We start from the raw sequence: 14,122 nt of genomic DNA on the forward strand, positions 1-14,122 counted from the left end.
CATTCAGCAACTGGGAAAAGAAGAAAGAGAAAGAAGAAAAAAGCAACGTTAAACGCACACTCTAATATCCTGAATACATACTGAGCTTCAGCTGAATTACCGCAAAGGGAGAAAATGTTCAGCAACATTATGCTGTAAGCGGAAACCATTATTAGAGACTGGGCTGTTCATATGGAGATCATCAGGGCAGGGCGATATTTCCACCTACTCCTTTTCTACACTTCAGCCCTTACAAAAATAGAGTAATGACAAGTTTATGGCAGCTTTGGCCAAACCAATAATGCTTTTTGGGTCCCGCACCATTAGGGACGTCCAAGAGATTCTGAATGTGCTGGGAGGGGAATTCTGAATCTGAAGTCACAAGCCTCAACAAAATGGTGGGTAGAAATGCTCCCCTGTATCCATTGTTTGTGAAGTTAAGAATAACCGAACCAACAAATTCTACACTTGATGGACAAGAAACGATTGTTTAATGTGGTTCTACTCAAGCGGTGTCGTCAGCGCCTGCATAGAAGCCAAGCTAACGAACACAGCTGATCATAAGCTGTGTGTAAAGTCAAGTGTCTGCACAGAAATCCCGTCTGCTCTACAAACACAGCATCACTGACCCAGACATCTGCTCTAAAGAAGACACTACAACACATGCTGTAGATCTGTGGCTCCTCACAGGGAGTGGCAGTTTTTGGAGACAGGCTCCAGCTAACCTATGAGACACACACACACACACACACACCTCGTAACTACCCTCTAGCTTGTAAAGGATGCAAGTGAAGTGGGCAATGGCTTTAAAAATTTAAGTTAAGCGGTAAAATCTTTTACGACAGTCATTTCAAACTTAAATCCAAACATCTGCAAAAACAGAAAACGTGCCTGGAACAAAAGGTTTTCCCTCAGCAGGATCACCATCTTCATGAAGTTATTCGTCCTAGACAAAAACTGCATGTGCTACAATACTTCTAGACCAGGGGTCGGCAACCTGCAGCTCCGGAGCCGCATGCGGCTCTTTAGTCTTTATTTTCCGGCTCCGGGTGGTTTGGGAAAATAAATTATAAGTATTTAGCTGAAGTGTATTTTATTTGTGTTTAGTTCTTTTTTTAACTTGTAGTTCTAAATTGGAAGATTATTGTGATTTTGAAATATAAAAATAAAATTATATCGTATTATTTTTTCATCGCTCAAAATAAGCGTCACACTCGCGCCGTGCATTTATCGAGACTTTCAACCCAATTTTGGATCTTCGGATCTCCACCGTGAACTATATTAAAAACAAACACCGCTCACGCCTCACAGATGACAGCTTACAGTCCTGCGTAAAGATGAAAGCCCCGATTTGCAGACGCTGTGCGCAGAGGTTCGGGACCATAAGTCTTATTGTAAACATATCACGGCAGACCCGACGATGTTTGCATGAACATGCTTTTCAGCATCTCTTTATTGAACACTTTTCACACACGGTTGCTGTAGCTTTTCAGCTTACAGCCGGACAACACAACAGCATAGAGAGCACAGACTTTAAGGCAGAGGTGTGATTGCGGGTCCCGCTCAGGCGCGTCCGCCTCCCCTGCAGCGGCGCTGCACACCACGCCCCGTCACACACATTAACCAGGTGAAATACATATTTAGGCAGAATTTTGCAAATATCTTTTTTTTTTTTTTTTTTAAAGCAGCATAGTGCTTTTTTTCAATTATTTTTTAAAAGTCAGGTCAAGGCTCCAAAAGCCCAAAGGCGATATAAGGGTGGCAGCTCACAACAGTTTTTGTTTGCTACATGGATCATTTTAGTTCAGCTGGGTGTCTTTCCTTTTGTTATATTTCTTTAAGAGTTCAAAATGTGTTAATTACATAAATAAAATGTAATTTTCTCTGTAGCACTTCATAGATTTCATAAGCAACACACCGTAGTTGCTCTGTGGATTCTTTTAAAAAGCAGTTAAAAACTTTTCTGTTCAAACAAGCCTTTTGTTGATCTACGTATTTTATATTCTTTACATTATTTACATTTGATCTTTTACATTGTGTCTATTGATTGTATTGTTTATTTTAATATTTGTGTACAGCGCTTTGTGACTGCCTGTCTGTGAAAAGTGCTTGATAAATAAACTTTACTTACTTAAGTTGTTCACACAAAGCATAAAGGTAAAAAAAAACCAAACAAACAATATATACAGTGTTATCTTCATTTTAGATTTCAAAAAGTATTTGCGGCTCCCAGTGTTTTCTTTTGCGTGGAAACCGGGTCCAAGTGGCTCTTTGGGCGTTAAAGGTTGCAGACCCCTGTTCTAGACTATACACTAAACTGCGTTTTGTTGATCCGTTACTCAATATGTCCAATAACAATGATAGTTGTCTCTATAGCAAGGCTGTAAACAATTATTATTTTTTAACATTGAGGATTATTTGTGTAAGTTTTAGAGATTTGTTTTTCACCTTTATTGCAGGAAAAGAACCCAACAACCATCTCAGGCTGACCGCATGACATAACACTCAGCATCACACTGCAGGTTAGCTCATTGTGCCAAGCATCGTCTGAAGGACCGCCTTCTTGTTCATCTTATTGGGAAGCTTTGATTTCACTCACAGCAGGTTAACAAGATGTCGAGTAACGACAACTCTGAGTCTGTTAGTCAGCTGACCATAAAGCGACCATCGTTCACATGACGAGTCAAGGCACCGATGTTGTTTCAGCCTTGGAGGTTAATGCAGACTACAGTCACGGAGGAAGTTGATCACTAGTGTCGAGCTTGGGAAACTTGAACACCGCCTGTGACGTGAAAGATTTACTCCACTTAGAACAATGTTCACCATCCATTTGTGAGGGAGGAAGTTGAGGTTTAGCGGAGTACTCTCTGGAGTGAATATTCAGAGCTATGCAGGCAGCCACAGAGCTTTGGATAATAACTGTGTAAAATGATGTTTCCTTAAATAAATCAAGAATTAAAATCTCTTCCACCGCACAGCTGTGAAAACACCAAACTGCCAAAATGTACTTGTCACGTGGCATCAGTGTGAGGAGGAAAAAAATAAATAAATATGGCTACTGCTGTGGTGCAAGAGCAAAAAATCATTAAAATCCTAAAGTGCATCTACTGTTTGTTTGTTTTTTTAAAACAAAAACAAAAGCAGTAGATGCCTCCTGCCATCTCAGCAGAAAAACAGAGCACGGCCCAGCTCCCATTTAGAGTGAAGAAATGTCACATTTAAGGCTTTATCTGCGCTAAAATCTGCAAGATTTTGTCCAGCTTGCAAGTTGTTCTCTTAATGGCTCTCAACCTAACAAACAAACCTCACACTAGGATCCATAAATCGGAGCCCTTCGCCACCAGAGTCCATTTCTGATTACTAAACCAGTCGGGGGCTCGGGCCAATTAAAACTCTCCATTTGTGAACATTCCAAAACGCTGTCATCCATGAACATTTACCCAGAAGCCCCTGGGGAGATTCCTCAACACTGCCCTGGCCTCTGGTTCGGTCTTTTTTTTTTTTCTCCCCCCTTCTCCCATCCCAGCCCTGCATCTCCGGCTTTGTCTCCCCACACAAAAGCTCCCTGCCTACACCACTTCCCAGGTCACTGCTTTGTCAGGACTTCAGCTCGCTTCTTAACTTCCCCAAGTGCATTTAACAAGTCAAACCAAATTCCAGCCGCTGTTCCGCAACTGCTCTGCAAGTTCACCTGCTGGACTTTATATGCACATCTGTTCAAGCAAAACCTGCTTGAATCCCTGACCAATACATGCAAAACAGCTATATGTTCTGATTAAAGACTGTGCATGTGGATGGGAAACTTATGAGAAAGCTACCGATTCAACGGGTTCAGGCATTAGTGCTTAAAATGCCCATTTTAAATTAAATGCTCTTAAATTAGGATAAAACGGTTCAACATTCGGCCCAGAAAGAAGCACGCAGGTCAAACCACGGTCATAACTGCCCTGAAATTAGATTATAGACAGAAAGGTCAGGCCTCCAACACAACTGCGAGTTTAGCCTCTAACCACGAGGGTGCTTGAAGCCATAATTCATATTAACATAGTTATGGGGAATTCATAGTTCAAACAGAAGTGGTTTGGTTCAGGATATGATTTAGCTTGGGGTACTTTCATAGTGTGCGCCGCACAAACTTTCTGCAACATGTTTTACTTTCTGAAAACCTCCCGTTCATAAATCAGCCCCGGTTCAGCGGCGTGACTGCTACTCAGCTCTGCTTAGCCAGCTGGTTTTTGACGCATCTGTGTCAAGTAATGCACAGAGAACAGATACGTACATAAAAGAAAAGACAACACTAAACACTTGCGAGTAAATCAAATATCGTTCCTTCCTACCATCACTCTGCTGGGAATCTTCCTCAACAACTGCACCATCTATCAGCACGCGTTGGATTCACGTTAACAACTGGTCTAATCTTTTAACCTTCCCCACATCTATCTCTCAGGTGATGCTGCCTTTGATGAGCCGCAGATTTGAAGTATTAGACCCACGGCTTTAACTACAGATTCCACCTTGCCGCTTTAGTCAGTCAGTGTTTGCGTGTACACGCGTGCGAGGAAATGTGACGCAGTTACAGCGAGAGAGAGCGAGACTGTTACGTTGAAGATTTGCAGAGACAAGCAGACAGGGTTTGCAGACAAATGGAGAGAACAAGTTACAGCACAGCGTGATTATCACAAGGGAAGAGCAAGAGGAGGGGGAGGGGGGGAGAGAGAGAGAGGCACAAAAGACGTTCCTGGCTTGTCCCTATACACTAGCCCTCCATCTTTCCACTGACTCATGGCACACAAATGAAAACAGACTTTAAAGGAGAAGATGAAAAACACTCTTTACTTAAGGCCAAGTGCTTTACCAGGGGACCCTGCGCAAACACTGTTGTGCTGTCAGAGAAATGGACTACTGTTAAGCTTGCAAATAGATGTGCTTCACACACAAAGCATGAGAGCTATGCAGTAGAATATATGGAGAAAGCTTAAACCAGTTTGTGGCCTTTATGTGTGCCCTGTGCAAGTCGCAAAACCCAAATTAACACCCTGCCACTCAAAAAAATTCTAATTTTTCGAAACATACGAGGGCTCTTAAAAGACCTGACATGCAAACAATACATTTCATCGTTGGTAGTAAAACCCAACGAACCACTCCTAAGGACTGGGAGCTCTTTGACAATGTTTATAACAGACCTCAAAAAGCAGCTGAAGTCCACCAGATGTTGAGGCAGGACGGGCCGGGCGAAGCCCCCCCAGGCAGAATGAGGTCAGGTACGAGATCAAGTTTCTGGAAGCTCAAAGCTACAAAGGGGGGGGCAACAAAGATTCTGATATACCTGTTGGGCCTTACGAAACTGGACACCCAACAGAGGCGTTGGGAAGAGAAGCACTCACTGCCGACTGTCAAAAGGAGCGGAAAGACTAAACCTTGGGGTACAATGCTTTAATGGTTCTCAGTCATGGATGGCTCAGTCTGTTCACGACGATGTGCACCGAATGGGTCGATAAATCAAAGCTACTTGCTGTTTCAGTCATTCACAATATTTCAACCACTGGCGCGCCGTCTCGCATTCCCACATAACGAGTAATTTTTCTGCCCACAAAGCACACACTGACCAAATGATTTGTAGCCATCACTTAGCAAAGCATTCGATCCTTTTATGTGTCTGTTTTTTATCATGCTCCTTTATCCGGCCTCAGCCAGAAGAACGTCTGCCGCCGTCTCCTTCATCTTTTCAAAACCTGCTTTTATCGTGGTGCGAACTTATCAAGTTCACAAAGCTATGTCAAGCAGCCAAAAATCTGACTATTGCTTTTTAGGGGGGTGTTTACGCAAGAAAAACAAGAGCTTTTTGATCTCAAACAATATAATTTATATGAAAATAAATCCAAGAGTGAGCAGCGCACAAGGAGAGAGAACGGGTAAATATTAGGAACCTATTAAGCTAACTGCAGTTTGGAAAGTTGAGCTAAGTGACTGACTGCCATGTCAGTGGGAGTCTTGATGCAGGCCTTGGGAGTAATTAGCAAGGATTACAGCTCCTCTGGCCTGCACCCAGCACTGGGGTTTCAGCCCAAACACCCAGGCAAGTCCCTGGCTTCGCTCCCTCACAGCTTTCCCCAACCACACAGGCCTCTGGTGGTCACACAAATCCTAATGACAATCATGACTATCAACACGGGGCATCAAGCCCGCTGGGGCTTCAGAGGAAATCAATTAACCTTGGTCGAGTTACACCTACATCTTAACCACACTCCATGCTACTCGGTGAGATGACTTGAGTGAGTGATTGGAGACACGATGCAACAGGCAAGGAGGTGGGGGTGTCACACTCCACCCCTGCAGTTTGAGATCAGCGCTAGCGACCCTGTACCACACTCCTCACAGCTGGCCGGGTGTCACCAAGTGGTCAGCAAAACGACAGCTCAAATATCAGAAGGACAAAAAAGTGGCAGAAGCAGCAGCTTAGAAGCCTGGAGTCAACTGGCAGAGACAGGCTGAGGTGGTGAGGGAGTAGCTGTGATAAAACAACCCAAAAGCATACAGAGCAGGTATTCAAGTGATCTGACAGCACTCCAAAACTAGCCTAAAGTGCTTGTCTTGATACACAGACAACATTTTTGTGTGTTTCAGAGCAGATACTTCCTCAGCTTGTGGGTTTAAAAGCATCATTTCATGTCAGTTCACACTACAAGCCAAATTTTTAAACATATTTTCATACTGGGAGACGTCTTACTGGTGCCTCCCTAAACATCAGAAGCGTGTGCAAAGCTATAACAAGAAATGTAGCTTACTTTTGGCGTTCACATAATCTAAAACCCCTTCAGGTCAAGTGAACAACAGTGGTAAAAGGAGACTACAAGGGAGCTAGGTGGGCTGCAAGGCAGGAAAGTGCCAGTGAACCACTTCTGACTGAAGAAAAACACTGACTGAAGAGAAAGAACAAGAAGGGGAGAAAAGGGAAAGACTAGCAGTGAAACAAAACCTCCCAGAGGAGCTGCAAAACAGCGAGTGGCGGGAGAAGAAAATGATCTGATGTGTCAGTCGGCAGAGAAGAGGCACAGTCGACTCTTTTTTTTCTTCTTAAACAGCGAGCAAACAGGATGTGTTAACAAGGAGGGTTGTTTTTTTTTGTTTTGTTTTTTTTTGGGGGGGGGGGGGGGGGGGGGGTGTCATCTCTCTCAAATCAAAATACGGAAAACCGCAAGGCCAGATCAGGATTCCCCACAGTTTGCATGAGGGCAAGAGCCACCAAATGATACAGTTGTGTTCAACTGTGGCTTGCAGTGCCAAAAATGTACTGTGAGGCGCTTGTTTAAAACCTTGTATTGTGCTCGACAGGCACGTGCACTTAGAGGGATTTACTAAGCGGAGCAGGCTAGATGTCGACTTGTACACGGCCTATATGGCCAACCGAGGATGATTCACATGCATCCAGTTGCCTCCCTGGATTCAATGAGCCTGTGTCACACATTCCCAACCACTCTCTGGCTCCCGTCTAGCCCACCACTTGTGGATATTCAAGTGGACTCGGGTACAAAACTCTGTCCTGTCAGTCAAATCTCTCCCTTTCTCTGCATGCCTCAGTCAGTCCCTCCAGTGCTCTCTTTGTTGCCGTGTGTTCCCAGCTCCGGGACTCCTGTGTGCAGGTCTTGGTGGTCCGGTGTGGAATGTGGTGAGGAGGGGGGGGAGGCAGGCCGGCCTAAAAAGGGGGTAATCAATTGTTCCCACACAGAGCATCCACCCCCCACTGATCTGTCGCTCACTTGGCCATTTGGGGGTTGTGGGGACCAAAGCAAAGGATGCAAAGCGTTGGAATTAAGGACGTCGAGTCGACGCGCACACACACAGCTATTGAACTGATGCTACACTTGCAGCATACTAAATGAGCATAAGAGACAAACTTAACATTCCAGAGTTGTTGAAGGTGGTTCTTACCCAAAGACTAAAACAGGCCTGAATTCACAAGATCCACGCAACAACAAAACCAGGTACTTTCGTCAGCACTCCCAAGCCGCTTCTGTGCTCAGCCTGAATATTTTTATACACTGTAATATGCTGATGTGCTTAGGAACGGGATACCATGAGAACCCCTGATCTCAGAGCTGCCACACTGTGATAGCAGGAAACTGATAAGAGCTGGCAGGCACGTGTAGCCACCCTCCCTTCCTCCTCTGGCCCCATCTGGGTGCTCAAACTCACAGCCAGGATAACACCCCACCCAAACCCCTCACCAATTCACAAGACCTCATCCTCATGATACATAAACTCAATTATCCCCAAGGCGAGTCAAACAGTAAGGCAAAAGATGTTACAAATTCACTGCAGACAGCAACAGGAACCGTTATATTATGACTGCATTTGATCAGCAGCAACCAAAAGCTGCTGTAATGAACTTGAGCCCACATGATTTGGAACTCTTGTGTTCAGCATCAACGATTAGTCACAAATACAGAAGATCTTTACATCCTCATGCAAATATTAACTACCCTTAACTAAGCAGGGTTAATTTTTTTTTTTTTTTTTTTTGGGGGGGGGGGGGGGGGGGGGGGGGTTCAATTCAGGACTGTTTATGTAATCCCAACCTGCACACATTTTCAAACTAATCATTCACATATTAACGTTTACGCAGCTTATTCCTCCAGGGGCAAAAAAGGACACTTAACATAAGGTTTTTATTAGACTCACACCTAGATAGGTGTATAATGCATTTAAATTACTTTGTAGGCTCACTAAGTCTAGATCCAAGCAAGAATGTGGCTTTAAAGAGCTATAAGTGGTTCTTTGTAAATGCTATGAGTCAGACTTAGATGTGTGAATTTTTTGTTGCATGTAACCACACCTATGGGTGGGCCTACAAACAGTTTCTTGATTAGCACACCACCTGAATCCATCTGATCCCTCCATACCCGATTTAAATAAATAAATAACTGAGACTTAAAATCATGTACTTCTCTAATGTACCATTCAGGAAAGAACAAATGAAGCATTTCACAGCAAATGCATCTTTCAAAGGATGCAGCCTGCAGTTCCATATGTGAGACCTGAAAGCCAAATAGCTATGTATTTATACGGCCTGCCTGAGCTTCTTCTACCATGGGAGGAAAAACCTTTAATTAAGTAGACTAATTTTCAATCAGTTGGGGACCTACAATATTCTCAAAGTAAACAAAAAAACATGTTGCCTCTGGGGGGTAAAGGTCTGAAAATCTAACAAAGCAAAGATTAAGGATTAAAAATGAAAATGAAAAGATCAATTACTTAGGGTTAGGAACATCAGTGGTTTGGTTTTTTTGGTTGAGGCTCTCACTCAACGTTAAGACAAACACCTCCTTCTTAGCTAATGATGCTAATATAAACTTGCTGTGAGCCGCCTTGTCTTCACTCCCAGCCTGCAGAGCCTCAAACAAAACGTCGTGTTTCACATTTGTTTTAATGTTTCACATTTTGCAGCCATGCCACAGAATATTTGTGGCATAGCCAATTTTCTTTGAATTCGCCTTTCCCTGCGTCATTGCCAACTAGCATCCAGACCACAATATAAAATATGTGTTCTGCTAACAATGTTTAGAAGAATCCAACTTCCTATGTCTTAGGATTTTAAAACATAAGTTTGATATTTTAAAAACAATTAATTCATTAACTCAATGTCTTGTGTCCCTGTGGGACCCTTGATGTTGCATTCCTCCAACTCTTTGCCATGCAAGAGATGCAAGGTTGGTTTCAACAAGCATTTTTGATGTTTGGACTGGTAACACTTTGCTATGAGAAGTCAGGTTTGTTGACTTTTGGCAATGCACACTGTGGCATGTGATTTTAACCATAGAAGATAAAAGTATACGCAGAAACCTTTATTTTTTAGGGAGTGGGTGGGTGTTATATTTGACAGTGCCAACAAAACTTTTGCACTGACGTTTCCCACAGTTTCTTTTTCTTGGAAGCAATAACACTTTATAAAACTGTGGAAGTGATTCTTAAGACAACACTTGCCAGTTGGTTTTACGAGTCTGACCTTGAGACACTTGACGGGTTCGTTATTGGTTAATTATTACAAGCGCGAAATGCTGGGGCACTAGTCTACTGAGCAGAGCCACTCCAATATTGGTTGTTGCACCATAAAAACTTGCAGACCGTGTGTGTGCGCCCCAGTTTCCTGCTCTTATCTTATCTGCAGAATGTCGCTGCAGCAGCACAACCTGCCATTTCCCCAAACTGTAATGATGTGGGGCGTGCTGCCACCAGCTAAGGGAGGGGGGTAGCCCTTACAATGAGAGACTGCAGAATGTCTCGAGCTTACTGAGAGGCCAACGCGCTGAGGTCATGCACGCCTTAAGTTTCAGCCATAATGCACTGAGCTGATTATGAGCAGAGGATGTTCCACGCACTGAAAGGAGGGAAAACGACCCTCCTTTCTTTGAACTCTGCTATTGTCTCATACCTGAAGCATGATATGAAGCCTGACAGCCAGAGTAAATCAAAACAGATTTACCCCCCCCCCCCACTCTTTTAAATGAAGCGTGAAGTCTGACCCTGCTTTGGGTAGCCTTTGACATGGCCCAAACCACTAAAGAGATGGTCCTGTTACAGCTTTGTAGGAAATGCTGTTAACAATTGATCACAGTATCAAATACAACTGTAAAGGGAACTAAACTATTATTAGCAGATATAGTCAGACAGCAAAACCACCATTTACATCCTGTGCGATTACCAGCATTATTTATCTGTCATCATTAAGGGAGTAAATTGAATTTATTTCCCATTTCAGTGAAGTATCCAACCACGGGACATAAACAAATCATCATCCATAAGACAGGAACCTTGGAAACGGGGCTTGAACCGTTTTCACATGAGTGGTAAACGACTGATGCTATGGGATCAGAAAGGAATTTACCGAGTGAGCCTGCTCTTCCGCTGCACCACTTAATTCTGTCTACAGCAAAGCAGGGTTTCCATTTCAGTTTTACGGCATTAAAACATCTTTACTGAATCTCAAGTCTGGCTTCAGCTCAGGCTGACAGTAATGTTAATGGCAACAAACATTCATATCTCTGTGCTGCCAACAATAACACAAGATGCTTGCGGTTACAAAAGGCAAGTTTTGAATCCCACCAATAAGACTCATATTCCACGAAACTGATTTGTGACGCACATATCGGAGGACGTAAACATTTCAAAAACTCCTGTGACAACTGGCTGAGATTGTGCATCATTTTTAAAGCATGTCAACTTTGCCACACAGTAATAGTAAAACACTTGCTTTATTCAGATTCAGTGTGTGTGTGTGTGTGTGTGTGTGTGTGTGTGTGGGGGGGGGTCTCTATCATCTCAGTCTCTATCAGCGACAAAGAGCCGCTCATTGAGGTCAGCCCTGCCTAAAAACCCAGACATACACCGGCAAACTATTGTAAGGAAAAGCCACGTGTGTGTATGTAGCACACAAACCTGGACAAGCTTTCATTCACATCCTTTCAAACCCAGGGATGCAAGACAATAAAATCTGACCGAGACAGACATGTTGCAGTACTCCTAATGACATTTACCATCACAAAGACAGAAGCAAAAACACAAAACAAAACCCAACACAAACCTTATTAAAAAAGACTGAGACTTGTGTGAAACTTGGGATCAAATTTCTGTCTCTTTGACAGCTACACCCAACTCAAATTCTAATGAGCCATTGTGGCCCCAAAAGAAAAAAACTGATCTGAACATCCTCTTAGTATGCAAACGAGAACTCATAAAGGGCTTTATGATAATAAAGAGAACATATACACATTGGCTCACGTAGTCAGATGGAATAATGCTGTGAGCACTTCGCCAAAAACAGTTATCCAAGTTGTAAAAATAGCTTTTCTGCTAATTAAGCTCTTTATGAGGGCCAAAACCTACATATGTATTTTTTTCCCAAGTGGGAAACAAGACCTAAGCTTCCCCCCAGATGACTTACTTCTATACTGTCATACACCATGCTGAAGCCACTCCAAAACTGGCAAACCTAACTTCACCAAACGTTGCGTATTTATTTTAAGTACCATTAAAATTAAAAGGAAATGAGTGGCAGTGAGGGGTGGGTGAAAGTATGCAGGGCACATAGGAATTTCAACCCCCAACCCCTCCCCTTGTTGCCCTCAAGGATTTACTGTAAACGCCCCCACCCCCCTCCTTCAAGGAAAGTTTCCATTACTTGGGCTTATCTCATGATTAGCATCATTGATTTGCCTTTTTGCCTCTCTGATTATTAACATGTCTGCTTCCATTATTACTTAGCACTCTGCATCCTGTGACTGGTCTGGAGGTGGATTTAGGAGATAAACAAATAAAAAAAAAATAACTCAACCAAGCCTGGAGAGAAAGAAAAATCTATAAGCTCTTTTTTTCCACAATGAAGAGGAATGTTTACTAAATCGCTGACGGCGGCCTGTGCTTCACAGCCATGGGGGTCTCTACTGAGGAAGCTTGGAAATAAACATGGGCCTGGGTTCTTTCTGTGTGGAACAGAGCCTGTGTGTTGATTATAGCTCTTTATTGTTATGAATTACCTACAAGTATTTCCTAAATGATGACTGTGTTTACGCACTGGAGCAGTGAAGTGTTGCCAGCAGCACTAAGCCAGAAGAATGCATTCCCAAATGTTTCATTGCTACTTAATAATTGAGGAAAAACACGGACCAAAAGAAAATGAAAAAAGCAGCATGTCAGTATGATTAACAACGCCTCTATATCAAATCTGGAATAAGCACTAAATGTCCGTTTATTTGCTGTAGAGGTTGTTATTTGTGGCAGTGTCAAAAAGCAGTTAGGTAGTTTTTGGCTAAAATGGAAAACATGGGTGTGGTTAAAAGATGTCTAAATGTCAGGTTTGGATTGAAATATTGGAGTTAATTTCACAGATTTGAGGCTAAACTCTCTTCAAGCTAACTTTGCTAGCTTAAAAAGTTCTCTTAGCTAGGACCACACGGAAACCTCTACAAGACCCACCGGAGGTCCCCGCTCCCTACTTTAGAACCCATTGGGTTTTAAGGTTAAACTTGAGATATATTTGTATATACACATATAAATAAAAATGGGCCTCACCGTTGATTCCTTTGTTGGGGACGTCGTTAACATTGAAGCCTTTGGAGCTGTAGGCAGCACGAACTTCATTACAGTTGTTCAACTTTTGCTCCGCAGTCCCCGACACCGACAACACAGCCACCGTCCACACGACACACAGCGCCAACAAACTCTTCATTTTGAGCCAGGCGAAGACAGAAAAATAAGAAGCCTAACAGCGAAAACCGCAAAAATGTTAAAGTCGCTCAGGTGTGAGTGTGTGCACGGCTAGGACAAAGTTTCAGCGAGTCCACGGTCGAGTTTCCTCATGGAGACGCGCTGATTTCTTCGGCTCAACAGATACTTCATTCACAGCAGCAGAGGCCGGGAGAGCAGAAAGACACCGAAAAAACACCGTTCACGTCGGACGTTTCACAGCTACAGGTACGTGGGTTAAGTGTCGAGTTCCAGACTCAATTGAAAAACACACAAAGACGCGACAAAACAACGGGTTTAAAACATGGAAAAACTTTTTTTCCCTTTGAGACTGAAAGCAACAATCACAGTCTCACTACTCCTTCAGAGTTTCGACGAAACGTAAAAACCACGGGAGGAGAGCAGGCTGTGGAAAGTTATCGGGAAAAATTTGGGTTTCTTCAGTCTTCTTCTCTTTTCTTTTCCGAATCGGAGGAGGCCGAGGGTTTCAGTGGGAGAGGACGCTGGACCGCTTGCAGGTTGTACTGGGATCCAGATGCGAGCAGAAAAAGCCCTGGTGGACACCCAGGAGTGAGAGCAAGTTCCGGGGGACAAAGACCTGGAGACCAGGAACACCAGGGGTGGAGCGTGGAGCAGGGGCTTCCAACCAACCCAGGAGCTCTCTCCTACTTTAATGTTTAGACTGGAGGAAGCCGCGCTTGAAAATCGGGACTGGAGCTGAGGGTGGAGCTACACGGTGGCATAACATGTGGGTATGACCTATTACTGGCCCACATGCCATAAAGAAAAGACTCATTTAGATATGCAAAAGTGCTCAAAATCACAGATCTCTTTCACAGAAGATCCAAGTCTGACCTCTGCTTTGAGCAGGGATTTCTTATCAGTTTTTTTATTTTTTGCTTTT

At 43.4% G+C, this 14,122-nt stretch overlaps 1 protein-coding gene across 1 annotated transcript in view; it reads right to left on the reverse strand.

The window, feature by feature from the left end:
- Window positions 1-13,881, reverse strand: part of gpc4 (glypican 4) — a 31,891-nt gene extending 18,010 nt beyond the window's left edge. Inside the window, exon 1 of the mRNA XM_006781828.3 lies at window positions 13,045-13,881. Coding sequence (XP_006781891.2) covers window positions 13,045-13,201 — 157 coding nt within the window. The 5' untranslated portion in view covers window positions 13,202-13,881. The remainder of the gene's footprint in view (window positions 1-13,044) is intronic.
- Between the last annotated feature and the right edge of the window lie 241 nt (window positions 13,882-14,122).

This window comes from Neolamprologus brichardi, chromosome 2, assembly GCF_056152115.1.
Source record: "Neolamprologus brichardi isolate AB-2024 chromosome 2, ASM5615211v1, whole genome shotgun sequence".
Taxonomy (NCBI): Eukaryota; Metazoa; Chordata; class Actinopteri; order Cichliformes; family Cichlidae; genus Neolamprologus; species Neolamprologus brichardi.